Source organism: Epinephelus fuscoguttatus, linkage group LG18, assembly GCF_011397635.1.
Source record: "Epinephelus fuscoguttatus linkage group LG18, E.fuscoguttatus.final_Chr_v1".
NCBI lineage: Eukaryota > Metazoa > Chordata > Actinopteri > Perciformes > Serranidae > Epinephelus > Epinephelus fuscoguttatus.
In genome coordinates this window covers 37,231,258-37,251,348 of record NC_064769.1, presented here as the reverse complement: position 1 = coordinate 37,251,348, position 20,091 = coordinate 37,231,258, and the positions used below count along the sequence as shown (strand labels likewise).

General features: G+C 42.2%; 1 protein-coding gene across 4 annotated transcripts in view; it reads left to right on the top strand.

The window, feature by feature from the left end:
- The window catches only part of LOC125878564 (membrane-associated phosphatidylinositol transfer protein 2-like), an 89,180-nt gene that overhangs the window by 22,650 nt on the left and 46,439 nt on the right, over positions 1 to 20,091 (top strand). For 3 of the 4 annotated variants that reach the window (XM_049559843.1, XM_049559841.1, XM_049559844.1), the window contains one exon: positions 10,763 to 10,986. In XM_049559843.1, coding sequence (XP_049415800.1) covers positions 10,909 to 10,986 — 78 coding nt within the window. In that variant the 5' untranslated portion in view covers positions 10,763 to 10,908. Of the gene's footprint in view, positions 1 to 1,564; positions 1,993 to 10,762; positions 10,987 to 20,091 lie in introns of those variants that run through there. The other variant, XM_049559842.1, reaches the window with a different exon arrangement.

Sequence of the window (20,091 nt, the reverse complement as noted above, 5' to 3'; positions counted from 1 at the left end):
TGTGTCTTCTTTAAATGTGCATGTGACACCTATTCATGGCAATTATAAATAAATTGTTTAATTTCAATTAATCCCAAACCCCTGGACTTTTAATAGCTCATGTTTCTGTTCATGTTCAAAACTTTCTGCAGAAGCAAAACAAAGAAGTCGGGAAATAAGTTGTAATATTTGGAAAAAACATTGTAATTTAATGAAAATAAAGTCAAATAATTTCAAGAAAAAAAATCTAAATCTTTATAATTTGCTGTGCATGACATTAATGCTCTGCTGATATGGTAGTTTCTTCAGACCGTCTAACAGACACAGAAATTGTTTGGGACTCTGTCTGGATGGAGGTAGAGTATCAAAACTAACTGAAAACACTTTTGATTGGACATAATACAGGATCATCCTATAAAAAAAGATAAAATGCACTGTCTCTTACTGAACTGAGTCAATACAAGACGCAGTTTGTCCTTTATTTTTTGCCAAATTCTGACCCTACCATCTGAATGTGGCAGCAGAAACCCAGACTCATCAGACCAGGCAATGTTTTTCCAATCTTCCATTGTCCAGCTTTGGTGAGAAAACCCGTGTGAACTGTAGCCTCAGTTTCCTGTTGTTAGCTGACAGGAGTGGCACCTGGTGTGGTCTTCTGCTGCTGTAGCCCATCTGCTTCAAGGTTGGACAAGGTGTTGTTGCTTCAGAGATGCTCTTCTGCACACCTTGGTTGGAACCAGTGCTTATTTGACTTCCTGTTGCCTTTCTATCATCTTGAACCAGTCTGGCCATTCTCCTCTGACCTCTGGCATCAACAAGGCATTTTGGCTCACTGGATATTTTCTCTTTTTGGGACCATCCTCTGTAAACCCTAGAGATGGTTGTGCTGAAAATCCCAGTAAATACTCAGACCAGCCCGTCTGGCACCAACAACCATGCCATGTTCAAAGTCACTTCAATCACCTTTCTTCATCATTCTGATGCTCCGTTTGATCTTCAGCAGCTCGTCTTCACCATGTCTGCATGACTAAATGTTAATGAGCTGCTGCCACGTGATTGGCTGATTAGCTACTTTCGTTGAACAGGTGTGTCTTCGCTGGGGAGGTTATGTGGGTTTTATGGACAAATTACTTGGTCATCAGTTCATGGGTTATATATGAATTTTTGTGCATTACTTTTCAAAGGAAAACGTACTAACAGACATAAGAACATCCTGACAAATTAAACCTTTCACACAAAATACATTTATTTGTAAGGAGGACTTTATAAAACCTTAAAGCATCAAAGACCTTTTAAACATAGAGAGTGGTTCTCTGGACCCAGTCAAGCTTTAACAGCAGAAGATTATGAACTCTATAATTGTGGTTTATATTAGTGGGAGATTAGTGGAAAATTTTGCTGTGTGTGTATATTGAATTTACCCATTAAGAGTACACAGAGACTTAATGTTGCTGTTATTCTCTTCTCTCTTACTGAAACAGATCTGTCCAGACTTAATTAATGAGGCCGAATCATTAAGCGAGCGGAGGACAGATTCTGGCTTCAGACTGAAAAGGCAATCAATCTGGTGGGCTGCACCACCGACTTGCTGCATCACAACAAACCCCACCAATCGAGCTCCAGCCTCATGCGTCTCCATGGTAACAGAGCTTCCTCAGTCCCGAGGAGGTGGAGACAGTGAGGGTAGAGGGTGGGGAGGGGGGTGGCAAAGGGAAAACAGAGCTGAGGTGGATGGGGGAAGAAGAAGAAGAAGAAGAAGAAGAGGAGGAGGAAGAGAGAGAATCGATACCTTCTCTTATTTCACAGTGAGGATTTAAAAAGCGAAGCTCCTTCACGACTGGGGGGGCGAGGTGGCGGAGGATTGGCTGACAGCAGACGGCAGAGGAAGGAGCGGAGTGCAGGGATGGGGTGGAGGGATGCCTGGGCTGCTGGTCTCTGTGGGATCAGGATCTGCAATGGCCCCTGAAACCTGGATCAGTTGGGTAGCTGTGCTTAGGTGTTTCCTTCTGCGAGGTAAAGAGCTTTCTTTCACCTGTACGTTTAATACACTGCCTTCAGTTGCATCTGCAGGTGAATGATGATGGCAACATGGATGCCTTCCTGATGGACCGTGGCTCACACTGGTCCAGACTAGATGGGAAACAAGAGGAGGTTGAGGATCTGCAGGTGGCTGCAGTTTGAGGTGGGGACTATAGGCGGCTGCAAGGAAAAATATGAATGAGACAAGCGATGGATTCATGTTTGGTGTTTTGGTTCAGAGTGAGGAAACATGTTGCTGCAGCGAAGCTTCCTGTCCTGTGTGCAACACGTTAAATGGTCATGTTGGGTGGTTGTTATGTGCTGCACGTTCAGTGAGTTCCTCATCTCTGTGTAGTGTATGCTGTGCAGATCAATCAGCGCAGGAGGCACTAAGAAGATGTGAAGATCATGTTTTGCAGATTTTTACTGTAAATATTTTGTAGCTGTTAAGTGCAGTTTGGCCACAGCTGCTGATGATCATTGTAGCATGTTAGCCAGATAATTTGAATGAGATTTGAAGTACGCAACAAGAGCGCACGGTACAGTAGTTGACTCTTGGGATTTCATGAAACCTGGAGGAATTATACTCAGTGTGTTTGTAATTCTCGGCTTGCCTGTGTGCGTGGCAGACGTCATCTAATTCATTCGACAAGCCGGCGTGTTTCTTCAAATGTGAAAAATGCTTTGGTGCTCCCTGTGTATGTGTGTGTGTGTGTGTGTGTGTGTGTTATCTTATGTTATTATCAAAAGCAGAGATGAATCTCGTCGGGGGATCTTGTTAGCGCAGCACGACTCATGTAGCTCTTCTAACTGCTGAAGAATCGAATCAGATGCATCCTGGTGCATCACACTGTGATGTGTAACGAAGACATGATGCATCGGATTCTTGCTCTTAGATTTAATTGTGTTTGTCACCTTCCAGTGTGGCAGACACACATTGTTCCCATATCCTACCGTTATATGTAGTTTTTCATGTGTGTTAGTGATCATGATAATTCATTGGATGTGCATGTTAATAGGAATTTAAAGTAGCTTTGATTTTCATAAATTAAACTTCACCGACAGACACTAAACAAGGACTTACAAAACCTCGTATACATAGATGGGCTTCCATGTGACGTCATCGTAAGATGCTCATACATCTAACAAGGAGAGTCGCCAAAACAATGTGTGGAAAAATCCTGTATAGTTCAGAGAGCAGAATTATCCATTAGCATGAGGTTGATATATTTAGTTTGTGCACCAACATAGGACATCGAGTGTCTGCTATGGTAAACAGCAGGGTGTTGATACATGCTAACAAAACTACTTTCCAGAATATGAGGGCCTCTGTGCACTCAACATTAATATTAATTAAACACAACTAACATTAGCTTTTTCATGCTAAGGTTACTTTTTGTTCGTATTAACATGACTTTTTAAACATTTTTCACATTACTTTAATGTTACATTTTCACGCTTACCTTAATTTGCATGGTATCATTACTTTTCTGCATGCTAACATGACTTTTTAAAATGCTAACATTTCCCTTTACATGCTAGCTTTAATTATTTTCATATTAACATTACTTTTCTGCATGCTAACATTACTTTTTATGCTAATGTCACTTTTTACATACTAATGTTACTTTTTTCACGCTAACTTTAATAATTTTCATGGTCGCATTACTTTTCTGCGTGCTAACATTACTTTTTATGGTAATGTTACTTTTTTCAGGCCAACGTTACTTTTTTCGTGCTAATGTGATTTTTTTGTTTCTGCTAACATGACTTAAAGGCTAATGTTATTTTGTTCATGCTAGCTTTAATTGTTTTCATAGTAGCATTACTTTTCTGCATGCTAACATGACTTATTTCATGCTAACGTTACGTTTTTCCTGCCAACTTAAACTATTATCATAGCAGCTTTACTTTTCTGAATACTAACATAATGTTACTTTTTTCAGGCTAACTTTAATAATTTTCACGGTTGCATTACTTTTCTGCATGCTAACATGACTTTTTTATGCTATTGTTATTTTTTTCATGCTAGCTTTAATCGTTGTCATAGTAGCATTACTTTTCTGTATGCTTACATGAGTTTTTTCATGCTAACGTTACGTTTTTCATGCCAACTTAAACTATTATCATACCAGCTTTGCTTTTCTGAATACTAACATTGCTTATTATGCTAATGTTACTTTTTTCATACTAACTTTAATAATTTTCATGGTCGCATTACTTTTTGCTAACTTGACTTTTTTATGCTAATGTTATTTTTTTCATGCAAACTTTAATTATTTTTGTATTAGCATTACTTTTCTTTATGCTAACGATACTTTTTTCATGCCAACATAAATTATTTTCATAACAGCATTATGTTTTTGCCTGCTAACATTTGTACATGCTAATGATGATTTTTTTTCATGCCAACTTCAATTATTATCATAGCAGCATTACTTTTCTGCATGCTAACATTACTTTTTTAAGCTAATGTTCCTTTTTTGCGCTAACTTTAATTATTTTCTAATTCTCTAATAAATAATTTTCTAATTTTCTAATAAATTTACTATTTGCACAGCAGCAAAAAGTAGTCAGACAGAGTTAGATATCAGCTGGTGAACATAGTGGAGCATTTAGCAGCTAAAGAGGCAGATTTTTTTCCTTTAGGAGTTGGTGGAGACCAAAAACAGAGCTAAAAGAGAGTGAATAGTGGACTTCTGTTACAAAACAACAACAACAAACAGTACAACAACAAAAGAAGAACAAGTTATGTAGGTGAGATTAAAAAACCCTGGCGATCTTCTAAGGAAACTCACCTCTAAAGACTCACCACCTAAAAGAATAATAAAGCAGTGTCATAAAGCAAAGGGTCAACAGGCAAACATAAAAAGAGCAAAGTAAATCGAGCAAAAACATACAGTAAATATAATAATAAAGTGGGAGTGTAAGTGTGTGTGTGTACATTCATCAGGTGGACACAAACACCAAATGAGTGATAATGTTGTTTGTATGTGTTCTGTAAGAAAGCAACTGTTCGCTAACAAGCTCACCATATCAACTTGAAAGGTGAGATTAAGTCAGTGTTTTGTTTACAGCTTGTTTCTGCTGCCCCCGAGTGGCCAGAAATTCAGTCCTGGCAGGTTTAAGACAGGGTGTGACCTGCCTCCTCAAATAGTGTAAGTATTTCTGTGCACCATCACATGTGGTTATAACAGAATAATAAGTTTTGCATCTCTGCAGAATAAAGATCTTTTTAGAGCAGTCGTAGCTTCAGAAAAGGCCACAAAGGGCAGAGAGGTGTGTAAGTACTCAGCTCCGGAGATGAACGGTCTGAGCTGTGGACATTGAGTCTGACAGATCCACAGTCTGTCTCTACAGCCAGACACAGGGTTTGAGTTTAATGTGGACGGGTGGACTGTAGGCTGGGGTGTGTTTCTCAGAAAGTCGGCCTCAGGGAAAAAGCTGCTGGCAGGCGGTGCTGTGTTTAATGGACCAGAGCTGTTTTCCTCTGAGCCGGTTGCCTCGGTGGCAGATTTGGTGCAATTTAGCTGTAGGCTTTCTCAGTCTGCCATCACACAGGACTATGATCGAGGGCAGCTGGCAGCCAGTCGCCCTCTTAGTGGTGTAGATGAGACATTTACTTTCTCTGCGGAGGCGACGCTGACTGTGATTTTCAACTGTGAGCTCAATTAGGAGGCTTTCGAATTTAACAGGGAGACTACAGGATTGTTTGAAATTTCCCAGCGGCTGCACAGAGACCAATCTCTGTTGGATTTTGTTGAAAATGTTTTGACACCATCGCGGCAATTTGAGCCACCCAGCAGTGCCCACAGTTTTTTGTAGAGACCAATCTTCCTGTATGATTGGCTCCATGTTTTATTCCTTATGCTGTAACACAAGGTGCAATCTTCATTAGTTAAATGGATCAGAGTGGATAGATGGAGGTACACAGGGACGGCAGAAAGCTAATTTCCTACGTGCTGCGGTTCGGTCGCTTGGTGGGAAATTGGCCGTAAGCCCAAGGGAACTTTGTTTGGGTTTGAACTCAGAGGTGGTCATTCCCAAAGTAATTTGAGGGAATGGAGCCATATTCAGAAAGAGATGTTAAAAGAGATGAGAAGCATTACATCACATGTTGATAAAGTACTTCCTGTTATTCTGCAAAACGTAATTGAAGTATGTGGTCGTCTGCCAAGTCAGAGCCCAGTATTTTAATGTTCTGCTTTCAGGGTTAAGTGCTCAGTTTATTATAGTAAGGACTGAAGTGAAGCTTATGTGGCTTATGCTGCTACTGGGCATCCAATATAATATCCACTGGCACACACACACACACACACACACACACACACACACAGGTATCTTACAGACGCACTGGATGACATTAAAAACTTGTTTTGAAGCTCGATACCAAGTGGAGATATTATCAACATGCTCAGTAAGTTTACTAACTACTGTACTAAAATCAATTTTCCTTATGTGTCTGTCTCTGGTTGCCTGTTAATGTTGTTTCAAGCCCAGTTCAGGACAAAGATTCGTGGCGAACTGTTGTAGAACGTTGCAGGAAAAAGTTGCAGCGGTTTGGTATGGCATCTGCAGTGATGCAGGCGCTGCGCCGGACGTTCGTGGTGAAGAGGGAGCTGAGCTGAAGGGCGAAGCTTTCGATTTACTGGTCCATCTACATCCCAACCCTCACCTATGGTCATGAGCTCTGGGAAGTGACCGAAAGAATGAGATCGCGGATACAAGCGGCCGAGATAAGTTTCCTCCATGGGGTGTCTGGGCTCAGTCTTAGAGATAGGGGGAGGAGATCTGACATCTGGAGGGAGCTCGGCTGCTCCTTTGCATCAAAAGGGGTCTGTTGAGGTGGTTCGGACATCTGATCAGGATCCTCCTGGGTGCCTCCAGTTAGAGTTGTTAGAAGCCCCAGGGCAGACCCAGAACTCACTGGAGGGATTACATATCTCGACACCTCGGGGTCTCCCAGGAGGAGGTGGAAAGTCTCACTGAGGAGACGGACGTCTGGGGTGCTTTGCCTGGCCTGATGCTTCCATGGACCATTGATTACCAGAACCATCTGGAAACATGGACAATTATAAAGTAGCAGCCAACGATGTTAGAAGACGTAAAGAAGGACTAGATTACAGTGAACAAGTTGAAGGAACTGGAGTTGTACCTTGTATAATTGCATGTGACAAATAAACGATTGATTGACTGGCACATTGAAATACGTGCGACTTGTCCAAGGTGACGTTTTCAGATGTCTTGTTTTGTCCAAGTAACAGCCCATAATCAAAAGATATTCAGGATATAAAACAGATAGTGTTTTCTATTCACATTCTTCTAGTAATGATCTCAACATCCTCATAACACAACATCATAACACCCTCGCAGTAAAGCAGCCGTCCTCTTTGGTTTATTCTCAGTTTATGTTGATCTTCTTAGTGAATACCGTCTGCTGTATTTGATGTGTTGACTCACAGCTCACTGAGCTGGTGGAGGCAAATAAAAGACAAAAGGCTCGGCCTCCATGCATGTGTCAATCTGTCTGTCTGTCAATGTGTCAGTTTTCATCTGTCTCTGTCTCACATTTTGCTTTATGGGGATTTCTGCGTCTCTATATATAGCAGTTCTTCTGTCGGTCAAGGACTTATTCCTCACAGGATTCAGTGAGAAACACCACTCCATTTCCTCGCTGTAATTGTATCAGAGCACAAACCGCCTCGGCACAGTAAATAAGGTCGTACGTTACAGCCTCTGGAGAGCAGCTCAGATTTGAATCTTCAGTCGTGGTTGAGACGGAGCGCTGCTTTTTTAATACCTGTAGCTGCTGTTTATTATGTGCATCCAGGGAATTAAAGAGCCTCTCTGTGATTTGGAGCCTAAACTTGTTGATCCTTGACGTTGGATTGTGGTTTGAACACAGGGCTGAATCAACTTTAAATGATACTACTGAGAGATTTTACACATGGAAACTCTACATTTCATCCCCTGGACAGTGGAGAGCAGCTGCGAATCATTCCCAGAAAAACAGCTGTTGTATAAAATGTGACTGAATTTATATTTCGGTACGAGGAGGATTGTCAAACTCTCTCTTTGCTTTAGTTTAGTTTTTCAGCAGTTAACTATAAGTTATATATAAGTTAATGAAGCGCTGTGTTGTTGGCCTGAGGAGCCTCCAGGCTACTTTCACTGTCATACTGTGCTTCCTGACCTCTACGGTTCATCTGCTGCAGCAGCTTGACCAAACATGCATAACCTAATCATGCACAGATGGACAGACTACGGGACACACAACACACACACACACACACACACACACACACACACACACACGCTTTACATTTGACATTTCAGCTCCTCCTCTCTCTCTCATGTTAGCAGCGTCACATTTACAGTCCGTCTAATCCATCTGAGATTAAGTAGCCTGTGTCATGTGACTCACCTGAAGTCATCCCTGTCTGCTCGTTAGTATGTGACTGATCACACACTGTCACGACTGTTTGGAGAGATGGGTGTTGATGTCAGAGGAGGGAATGGCAGTATTGATCTTTTAGGGAGTGGATGAGCAATTCCCTTTTAATGCTGTTGTCTTAATGGACGTACAGATCACAGGATCAATGATGGAAGAAATATTCAGATCCTTTACTGAAGTAAAAATAGTAACTTAACTGTAAAAACACTCTGGTAGTCATGCATTCAAAGTCTGACTTAAAAGTACACAAGTATTATCAGCAAAGTGCTTTAAGTAGCAAAACTAAAACTACTCATAATAAGGAAAAGAGCGACGTTATTTATATAAAGAATGTTATTAATATAAAGAACATGAACAAATCTGTCGCTGCAGTAAAGATATTTTATGTTATTGTTAATTTACATCAACTCTTGATTAATTAATTAAATATATAAATAAGTGTCTGTATCTGGAAACAAGAGGAATAAAGAAGATTGCTGCACCAGAATTATTTTCAGAAACACTTGAAACTAATCAGTTTTCATTTTTAATTTAATTTTATATACTTTATTAATCCCCCTGAGGGGAAATTCAATTTTTTCACTCTTGCTGTCAGTTACACACATGTCCGAAAGACACACACATGCACAACAGGCGCTCCGAGCAGTTGGGGGGTTTGGTGCCTTGCTCAAGGGCACCTCAGCAGTGCCCAGGAGGTGAACTGGCACCTCTCCAGCTACCAGTCCACGCTCCATATTTGGCCGGACGGGGACTCGAACAGGCGACCTTCTGGTTCTCAACCCAAGTCCCTATGGACTGAGCTACTCGCATTTTTAAAAGAGTTTGGAATATTTTTCACAGCACCAGCAGATTTATATTTTTCCTTTTTGAAAAGAAAATAGTATCTGAAGTGACTGATGTTTGTGTTTTACTGATAAACAGTATTAATTCTTAGAACTCTCCAATAGATAGTCAGCCAGTGCATATGTTGGTATTTTTGCTTATTGTGATGTCATTTCCTTGAGTATTTTCAAATGCTTCATATTCCTAAAATCTGTACAACCTGAACTAAAAGTCAATAATTGTTAATCATTAATAAAGCATTGAAATCACGTCATAAATTTTGAAAATACAAAAATTAGACATGTTTTTTTGTGAAATTTGAAAAAATAAACACACAAAACCTACTTTTCCAAAAGATTTCTAAATGTAGAAACGTGATCAAAATATTTCTTGACACTTCATTAGTTATTTAAACTATGTACATATTTTAGTTTTTGAGATCTGCTCATTTTTGTGAGCAGAACATGTGCAGTAGAAATATTTCCCCATAACCTACACTGATATTTTTTGGTATTTCATGTCCCTAAAATGTTTACAGCCTAAAAGCTTAAAGGTTATGTGAGTCAATCAACTGTTATAATTCATAAAAGTATTGAGATTGTGTCATAAGACGCTCCTATTGACGCATGTTTTCAGCATTATGTGGACCTCTTTTAACGTAACGTAATGACGTCATCGCGAGCAAACAACATGATGGTGCAAAAGACAAAGGTCCTGGCTTTCTGTTGCAAAAAAACACGCTCTAGCTGCCATCATTTTTATTTAAGATCGATTTTTTATTTTAAACGGGATCATGTGTTTTAGCTGAGAAATCATTCTCTGTTTCCTGCCCAGTGTCTACAGATGGAAATGAGCTTATAGCTAACTGTGGTGCAGCTAAGATGCTGTGCACTGTCTCTGTTAAATAAATAAATAAACAACTATCACCTTTCTTCTTTTACTGTCCCGTGTCTGTGCAAATATCAATATGGACTGAAATGATCTGATAAAAGGATTTAGTGCACTCAGTGAGCAATGCATCATGTTTTATAAACTGATCCCATGTTTTGTATGTAAAGTCTTAATCTTTAAAATGTCTTTAACGTTAGTCGATAGTAAATGTAGTGGAGTAGAAGTATGAATTAACAGGAATATTAAGTACTATAAAGTGCCTGGATTTAAAGGCAACATTAACCACACCAAGGCTGAATCTTCAGTGTGTAGCCTGAGTCAGGATTTAGGTTGCTGGGGGATTTCAGGGATGTTGCTAGGTCAGTGGATTACCTTGTAATAGATCTGTAGGAGGGCAGCAGGACACACACACACACACACACACACACACACACACACACACAGGAAGTGTTGGCTTGTGCACGGGGGGTTTAATCCTTGAGACAAACATGCTAACTCCTCCTCTGGTTTGTAAGTAACGCTGGAAGCTAAAAATCTACATATTCTTAAACCCTTTCTTATCCCACTGAGAGTCTGTTTTCTTGTCTCCTCTCTCAGGCGTGAATAACGATGACTCCCATCCTCGCTGTTTGAACATGCTGCTCGGGTAGCGGAGCCGACCGAGAGGAGCATCTACCCTCTTCACACTCCTTCCCCTCTGGACATAAACACACACACACGCGCGGCTCAACTCAAGCACAACCATGCTGATCAAGGAGTATCGCATCCCCATGCCGATGAGCGTGGAGGAGTATCGCATCGCTCAGCTCTACATGATCCAGGTGAGTGGTTTCTCTCCTCAGACATCTGTACCTGTTTAATCTTAAATGATTTGCTAAGGGCAGTCTGGTTCGTTAACGAAGGAAGCTGTAAATCTGGAGTATTTCCTCTGGTGTTAAGGTTTGTGTCTGAAGCCTGTAGAGGTGGAGGTGGAGGTCAGGAGGTCAGGAGTTTAAAGTGTCATCGTGTCGTACCGTACCAGAACAAGAGCGGTGGATAACATGGTCAAAGGGTCACGGGGCAGTGTTGCTCTGCAGACCAGATGGTGCTCCATATGCCCGTGGATTGTGTTTCATTTATTAGTTTTTGTGCAAATATGCACATTCAAAAACTCCACTGGAAATTACATGAGGAAGAAGTGCAAAAAAGGTTTTAGTCATTCATAATTCATAATTCACTTATCAGCCATAAATAAAGAAAGCATTAGAGTTTAGTGTGTGTGTTATTGAAAGAGCACATTAATAACCGAGATAGCTTTGTTATGATGTGCATATTATATTACATGAGACTGAGGGTCAAGTCATTACGATAATTCTGTTTGTTGTCAGTGGAAATTATTTATTTTGATGTTTGCTGTCATGTTTTTGTCAGAGACGTCATTACTGAGCATGTGCAGATAGTAAGATAACTCACAGTGCTGTTAGAACAAAAGACACAACTTATGCTGCGTTCGCTTGTAGTCAGGCAGACGGACAACACCGTCTGGACGACACGGGGAAAACAAACAAACAAACAGTCTGACAAAACAGGCACGACAATATGAGACACAGGAGGCACTCCAGAAATACAGACAACAAGGAAGGAAGTGTTAAAAAGTTATTCATCAAATCAAAATATGTTTTTTATTGTGTTGTTGTTTGGTTGTAACTTTTCTGTGCAGCTGTCTCAGCCAGGTCTCCCTTGTAAAAGAGATTATTGATCTCAGTGGGACTGACCTGGTTAAATATGGGTTAAATAAAATGAATTAAAAAATGAATGTGCTTGTGGAGCTTAGAAGAGGAGTTTTCAGGTGCAACTTTGCATCTACAGTAGAGCTGCTCTTCACGTGCGCCCTCTCCTACACTCAATCCCTCCATTTAGAGCAGACTAGATGTAACAAAGGTGTAAATTGCAAATGTAGGGGGCACCTGGTGGGTTAGTGGGTAGATCAGACGTCCCATTTACGAAAGCAATATCCTTGCTGCAGTGGCCGCAGATTAAATTCCAGCCTGCAACCCCCTGCTGCATGTCATCCCCTGTCTCCCGCCCTCATGCCCAGAGTGCCCCATCCAATTAAGACAAACCCTCCCAACCCCCAAAAAAGGCAAATTTAGGGACATAAAAAGTAGATTTCAGTCTGAAAAATATACTTGAGTGAAGAGTAGCAGTACAGTTTTTAAAAAAGGGAAAATGAAAAGGACATTTTTACTTGTGTGTCACTTGTAATTCGTCGCTACCCTCCCCGGTAGTCGTCCAGATTAGTGTTTTCTGTTTGTGTTAGGGACAGGGTGTAAAATTAACACCCGCCAAGCGCCAGTGGCTGGTGAAAAATATGTTTGGCTGGTAAACTTTTGGAGGTCACTAGCCAATGGCAGATGAGGTAAAAAGTTAATTTTACGCCCTGGTTAGGGAGCTACGTAACAACCAGCTGTAAATTCTGTCATGGAGGACAGCAAATAGGTTAAAATATTTTCACTCTAAACAGCATTGCAATCTACTGTTACCATTCTTTGGCGGCTTCACCTAATTTCACTGTCCTGCTCTTGTCCACTAAAATGATATCCAGTTTGCCATCTACCATCTCCCTGAATCCATGTGAATGCAGCTTCAGTAGCGAAGAAGACAGCACATTAAAAAAACTGTACAACAGACAGTTTGTGACACATTAAAATATTGAAGAACAAGAAAGGACAGGTTGAATATTTCCAAATACTCGTACTCATACTTGTACTCGTCATCCTCCGCTTATCTGGGTCCGGGTCGCGGGGGCAGCAGCCTCAGCAAAGAAGCCCAGACAGTCCTCTCCCCAGCCACTTCCGTCAGCTCTTCCGAGGGAATCCCGAGGCGTTCCCAGGCCAGCCGGGCGATGTAATCCCTCCAGCATGTCCTGGGGCGGCCCCGAGGTCTCCTCCCGGTTGGACATGCCCGAAACACCTCCCAAGGGAGGCGTCTGGAAGGCATCCTTACCAGATGCCCAAACCACCTCAACTGGCTCCTCTTGATGTGGAGGAGCAGCGGCTCTACTCCGAGTCCCTCCCGGATGTCTGAGCTCCTCACCCTATCTCTAAGGCTGAGCCCAGCCACCCTGCGGAGGAAACTCATTTCAGCCGCTTGTACTCGCGATCTCATTCTTTCGGTCACTACCCAGAGCTTGTGACCATAGGTGAGGGTTGGAACGTAGATCGACCGGTAAATTGAGAGCTTCGCTTTCTGGCTAAGCTCCCTCTTCACCACAACGGACCGGTTAAGCGCCTGCATCACTGCTGACGCCGCCCCAATCCGCCTGTCAATCTCCCGCTCCATCCTACCCTCACTCGTGAACAAGATCCCGAGATACTTAAACTCCTCCACCTGAGGCAGGACTTCCCCGCCGACCTGGAGTGGGCAATCCACCCTTTTCCGGCTGAGGACCATGGCCTCAAACTTGAAGGTGCTGATTCTCAACCCAGCTGCTTCACACTCGGCTGCGAACCGCCCCAGCGAGAGCTGGAGGTCACTGTTCGATGGAGCTAGGAGGACCACGTCATCCGCAAAAAGCAGGGACGAGATCCTCCCGTCACCGAACCTGACACCCTCCACCACTCGGCTGCGCCTAGAAATTCTGTCCATGAAAGTTATGAACAGAAAAAGGGCAGCCCTGGCGGAGTCCAACCCTCACCGGGAACAGGTCTGACTTACTGCCGGCCACGCGAACCAGACTCGTGCTCCTTCGGTACAGGGACTGGATGGCCCTTAGCAAGGGGCCACCAGAAGCTCTCAGTGCTGGATTGACTGAAGTGGGATTTACCTCGTGGATGGAAATTGATGATCTCGATTAATTCAACATTTTACCTTGATTACAATTAATGAATGATTATTTTGTTTTTTGTACTGTAGGTTTGTAGTGTAAATATGAAATATTTTAATGAAAGAGTGCATATCTTATCTTTGATGAACTCATTTCTTGAATCTTTTTCATATTGTGTAGCCTTTGTAAATCCTTGTGTCATCGAGAGCTTTCTGGAGGCACTTGTTGTTGAGCACTTGTCAGTCTCTTTCTGTTTTTTGAGCCGTGCACTGTTCATATTCGGTGACGTGATTGTGCTCTGAGTGCTGAAACAGATTGGTGGTGTTACCTTTGGTCGCTGAAACAGTTTTTCCGCAGTGTTTACATTTGATTTCGTCATGTTAGGTGTCATCTTCACAAAAGCCAGAATGTGTCGGGGTGAAGTCACGTGAGGGGACAGAACAGGAAGACACATAATTACCGACATGGGCAAGATTACGATTCGATTCGAGGTTCTGAATGTCGGTTTCGATTAATGTTCAATTACTTGCCAAGCTGTAAGTTGAGTCGACGTAAAGACATTAAAATCTCTCTCCACTCAAACTGTCTAGATGTTTGATGACTTTGGAAACAATAGTTTGATTCTTTGACAATGATATAAAAGACATAGCAGATGCACACATCCAAAAACCATTTAAGGCAGGTGCTGGACAAAAAGAAAAGCCATGAGCAACATGAATACATCCACACACTTTAGCTCCCTTAGGTGCATTTAACTGGCACATCCATAAGTGACGTTTCAGGCTAGATGCTTGTCTTCAGACTTGTAGCTGTGCCAATAAATTGTGCTTAAGGGAGCTACAGTGTGCAGACGTTTTTCATGTTGTTTGAAACATTTTTTTTTATCAAATTATAACACATTTCTTTGTATATTAGAAATCACATATTTGCCTCCAAGGCTGTAATCTGTACAACATATGACACCATCTATCCCCAGAAAAACTCCCATAATAACCCCTTAAAGGCTTAAAAAAAAAAAATGTCAAGGACCTCACCCCTTTCCCAGAACAGACAGACGTGCAGTCGATGTCATTTGTATAAAATAAACCAATAAAGTAAAGTCATAGTTTAGACTATCAGGATAACAACACTATAAATAGATTGTAAACACACATGAAGAATGTATGAAACCAAATCTATGCCTGTGACCAAAAATACGCAGACGTGGACAAATGGACAGGAAGAATTAAAAAAAAAAATCTTCAGTAAACCTCTTGAATATCAGCTTTACATGTACACACACACACACACACACACACACACACTGCTGGACCCCTCCTCCTCCCGCTCAGCGTCACAGCTGAGTGCCGGTTGCCATGGTAACTGGTGACATCAGCTGCAGCATGGCAGCCGCTGCCATCATTTGTTTGTGATATGGGCGGAAAGAAGGAGAGGGAGATGGAGAGAGAGAGAGAGAGGGAGAGACGGTGGAGGGCGGACAGACGTGATGGTGCAGCGGACGTTACCATGACAACATTGTGTCCAGCTCTAAATTACTGGAAGTTAAATGCATCGCTCATGTTATGGGGGCGGTGGACACAATAACATGGACGTCCTTACGTTGTGTTTGACTTTTAGCTCTGATGAATACCAGGTTTGGAAACACTGACACGGACTCATCTGTGAGACACGCTGACTGCGTGCACATGAACTCTGATATTCTGAATATGATGAGTCATGTTACACCATATCCTGTTTGGATATTCCAAATTTGGCCTTTCTCTGAATGAAGCATTTCTGATTAAGACACGTGGGATGTGCTGATATTATTCTGGTTCTAGGAACGTTCTTTGGACATGTACAGCACGTTCAGAGTACGTGACTCAGTTGGGGTTTATACCGCAGTTTGCGACACACATCTTCCTGTCTGTTTACGGTCAGCTCTGTGTGTTGTCATGGGTGTGTTGTACATAAACCAACAAGCCAACAATTTGCAGAGCTCTGGGTTAGAGCTGCACGTCCAAAAGAAAAGCATTTGTGGTCAGAAAGAGAAACACACCTACCTCAAAACTTTATGAAAGACTTGGATATTAACATTTACATGCCCAAATATCGCAGCGCCGACCTTTTCAAGAGGGTGGTTGAGTTGTGTTCGCTCGGTCAGACAAGTCAGTCACTGTTGGAAAACTCTGAAAAAATCCTATTTGTTGTAAAGACGCAAAATGACACAAGCAGCAGCTGTCTGACTTTTCCAGATTGTGATGTAATAAGCAACATGTTAGGGCACATTAATCGGAGTTTGCTGAAACGAATACTTCGATGACTTCTGAAATCACTTCAGTCAGGAACACTTTAGTGGAAGAAAACTTTATTTCCATTTGCAGTATTAAATTTGGCGGCATGGCTCTGTTCTGGGGCCTCTCTGCTTTTCCTAGGCCTACGCAGAAAGCCTCTCTCACACGCCTACGGGGAAAGCCATAAAGCGGAAAGAGTGTGCTCTCTCCGCTTTATGGCTTTCCACGTAGGCTTTCCATGCACTGCCACACTGCCTCAGGCAATAGACGCTCACCTACACTGTAAACCCCAGTTTGCTCTCTCAGCTTTAAATTTTTGGAAACAGCATGCACTCAAAACAGTTTATACAACATCTGGACAAAAAGTTAACTCAGATTTTTTGTAACTTTTTTTTCTCTTCTCTTGCTTTTCTCTTTTTTCTTCTCTGTGTACTCGTCTTAAACCTGGATAGTTGTTACGGCAGCTTAAACCTCTGTACAATGACATTAACCAATGACCAGTGTTCAGCTTGGTGTGTCAGAGCGCTTAAAAAAACAAATGATTGCTCGGTTTTTCGATGGAATCTGATGTTTGCCGTTAAGTGAAATATTTTCGCTTAATCTTATTTTCTTGCACTTACAGCTTTTTTATAATTTGTCCACTTGTTGTCACAGTGTGTGAGCTCGCGTTGCATTTTTCTTCTATGTAACCACTGAACTGACAGTTTGATGCACGACTCTTGTCTGTCGCTGGTTCCAAAATGAAAGCAGGCACAGAGTTTGAAAAATGGCAGCACGGCCAGTGTAGGGGGGCGTATGAAGCGTCTGAGCAGCCAGTGATAACGTTTGATGCATGAGGTTCTACTGTTGCTCCATTAGGACCGTACGTACGCCGGAGGAGGGCAGCTGTGTACCCCCGGTTTATGCTAACCTTGCTGTGTCACATAAATTATTCAGGGACGGCTCAGCCCGGCAGACGCGAGACCCTCAGCAGAGTCAGACCCATTATAATTCCACAGAGTGTCTGCACAGAGCGAGTCGCTCCGCTCACAGTGAACATGGGCTCTGTTTTCTCTCACTTCTCCTCAGTCTTTCTTTTCCTGTCAGCTATTCAAACCGTCTTCTCTCTTTCTGCAAATTGGCTGAAGCCATTTTTCTCTGCACTTTATTCGGGTTTCTTTCTTAGAACAGCTTGTGTTTGTGTTTCAAACTGGAGAAGTGCCTCTCCGTGCTTTTCTGACTCATCTTTCCTCCTGTAGTTCAGATCGCTGGTCACATCGCTGCTCTTTAGTAAATTCAAGGACTCATTTTCCTAAAAAATTCCCACTGATTCCCTCGTAAGATTCCTGAAAGGAACTAATGTTGTATGGTACTAATTAACGTATTAAACTCCAATAAATATTGAATCATTATTGATTTCTTATTGATAACTTCATTCTTTGTGTATGTTGAATTAATGCAGACTGCACGCTCAGCTGACCTGCTGTGCACCGACTTAAAGATTTTCTCAGGTACGCTATCAATTAGAGTTGATCAATTCTCATTAAACACTTTCTTTTTTCCCGATAATTAATACCAAATTAAATTGTCTTTTCTAGTAAACGTTTCAGGAGATGTTGGAGGGAAATTATTTGGAAAACAGGCCTGTGAAGTAAAGTGTAACTTTATATTCACTCTTTCCTCAGCTGCACGTTTTCCATGAAGCTGGAAGAGGAGAAAACACAAACATGCTTTTACTGTTGTGATACAAAAACTGTTTAATTTTATTAAGGTCAGAAAAGTTTGGTAAGACAGTAGACATCTCAACTTGCTTTGCCCAGAGGGCCACTTCTGCAAAATAACACAAGGCCAGGGGCCAGTCGCAGCAGCCACGCACAGGTCAGGTGTGTGGTTCTAAGATTTAAGGACATTTGGGGCTGAGCCCAGACCTCAGTTGGGGGTTCTTTATTTTTTACAAAGAAGTACTATTTTGATGCTCTTCCTGCACACCGGGACTTTACTTACACTAAAAGTAACAAAACAATTCCCAGTGTGAATTCATTTATTGTCATTGTGAATTAGAAAAGGGTTGCAGAGCCACCTCACACTGGATTGCAGGCCAGATTGAGTTGAGTGTCACTGCTGTAGAATTTTATTGTAACTAGTCACTAGAGCCGCTGATCCTTCATGTTGAGGTGGTTCAACATCTGATCAGGATCCTCCTGGGCGCCTCCTGTTGGAGGTGTTCTGGGCACGTCCCACTGGTAGGAGGCCCCGGGGCAGACCCAGAACACACTGGAGGGATTATATATCTCATCTGGCCTGGGAACACCTCGGGGTCCCCCAGGAGGAGCTGGAAAGTGTCGCTGGGGAGAGGGACGTCTGGGGTGCTTTGCTTGGCCTGCTGCCCCCGCGACCCGGCCCACACTTGTACTCCTCTCAGCACTGCATGAATGTACACTGGAGGCCCATCTCCTCCAGCTTGCTTACAGTAGCTCAGAAACATTGGTGTTGTGCAGATGAGTGCACTGGAACAATGCTCCGAGAGAAAGAGAAAGTTTCTCTCCTGCATCCTGTTTTTACTTTAGATATCAGCTTTATTTTACTGTTTCATGTTCGCTATCAGCCGTATTAGAAGTTGTGTGAAGTTGCTGCTCGAAAACGCCACATTTCCTTATTTTGCTGCTTCACAATAAAAGTTTCTACATAACAGAATAACTGGGGACTTTTATTTTTAAGAATCTACAGGAAATGAGATGTGTTTATCACTGAATTAGCTGAGCTTTATTAGCGGATTTTCTTCAATTAAGACAAGTGTAATATTACAGAAGAATCAGCCACAGTGAGATGTTGATGAAGAGCTGCAGACAACAGGCTCTTACTGCACCTCTGCAAACAGCTCACCTCCAACAGGTGAACTTCTTTTACCTGCCCTGCTGTGGAAAAACACATGCAGCACAAATAACAGGAGACTTAAGCCTGCTGCTTTTACATGTCATCACTCAAGACAAACCATCATCAGTTAAAGACACACCTTCAAGAAGGTAGCCCTGTTGTAATGGAAATGCAAATCCCTGCTGCCAGAGCTGACGGTCCAAACCAAACCACACCAAGCCATGACTGTTGAAAAGGGGTTATGCACACGCTGTGAGGGGAGGAGAAGATCTGTCAAATCACAACAGACAGATAGAGGAGCATCAATACAAGATGACCCAGGGTCATAACAACCAGCAGGTCAAAGTTTACGCTCTCTGCATCTGCTGGATGGACTGACTTCTTCTGTAGCTCCACAACAAGGCTGACATTTATGTTTCTGAGTGAAATGCATCAACAACTATCAGATGGATTGCCGTGAAATTTCATGCAGACATTTGTGTCCTTTGGTTCTTTGATTCATTCGTCATTGTGACTGTGTTTGCACGCTGATGTTGGCTTTTTTTTCACAGCTTTGTCTAAGTCCACTGTAGACTCTTAGTCTTGTCGGCGTCGTTCATGCCTCAACAATCGTGTATGGGTGTGTGTGATTTTGATGACAGCCAAACACCAGAAAACACACACCTCAGCAGCAGACGCAGCAGCCCTCGGTTTAGTAAAGCTCCCACTGTGTTTGCACATGACAGTTGTTTTCCAGTAAAGCAGCAGAGAGGGAATAGAAGGTCATATTACCATGAGGAGGATGTTTTAAAACTGCTGACTGCATTTTTAGCTTTGGTTGTCTCTGACTGTTGTTGGTCTACTGTGCAGAAGAATGTCTTCAACTTCCTACACAGTTATAGGATCTGTTGTTTTCATAAAGCTTCATAAACCTTTGAATCACTGGAGAGACGCCACACAGTCGACTCTGTAGCTCTAAGACGCGTGTCATTAATACAGATCCTCTCTCCTGAGCT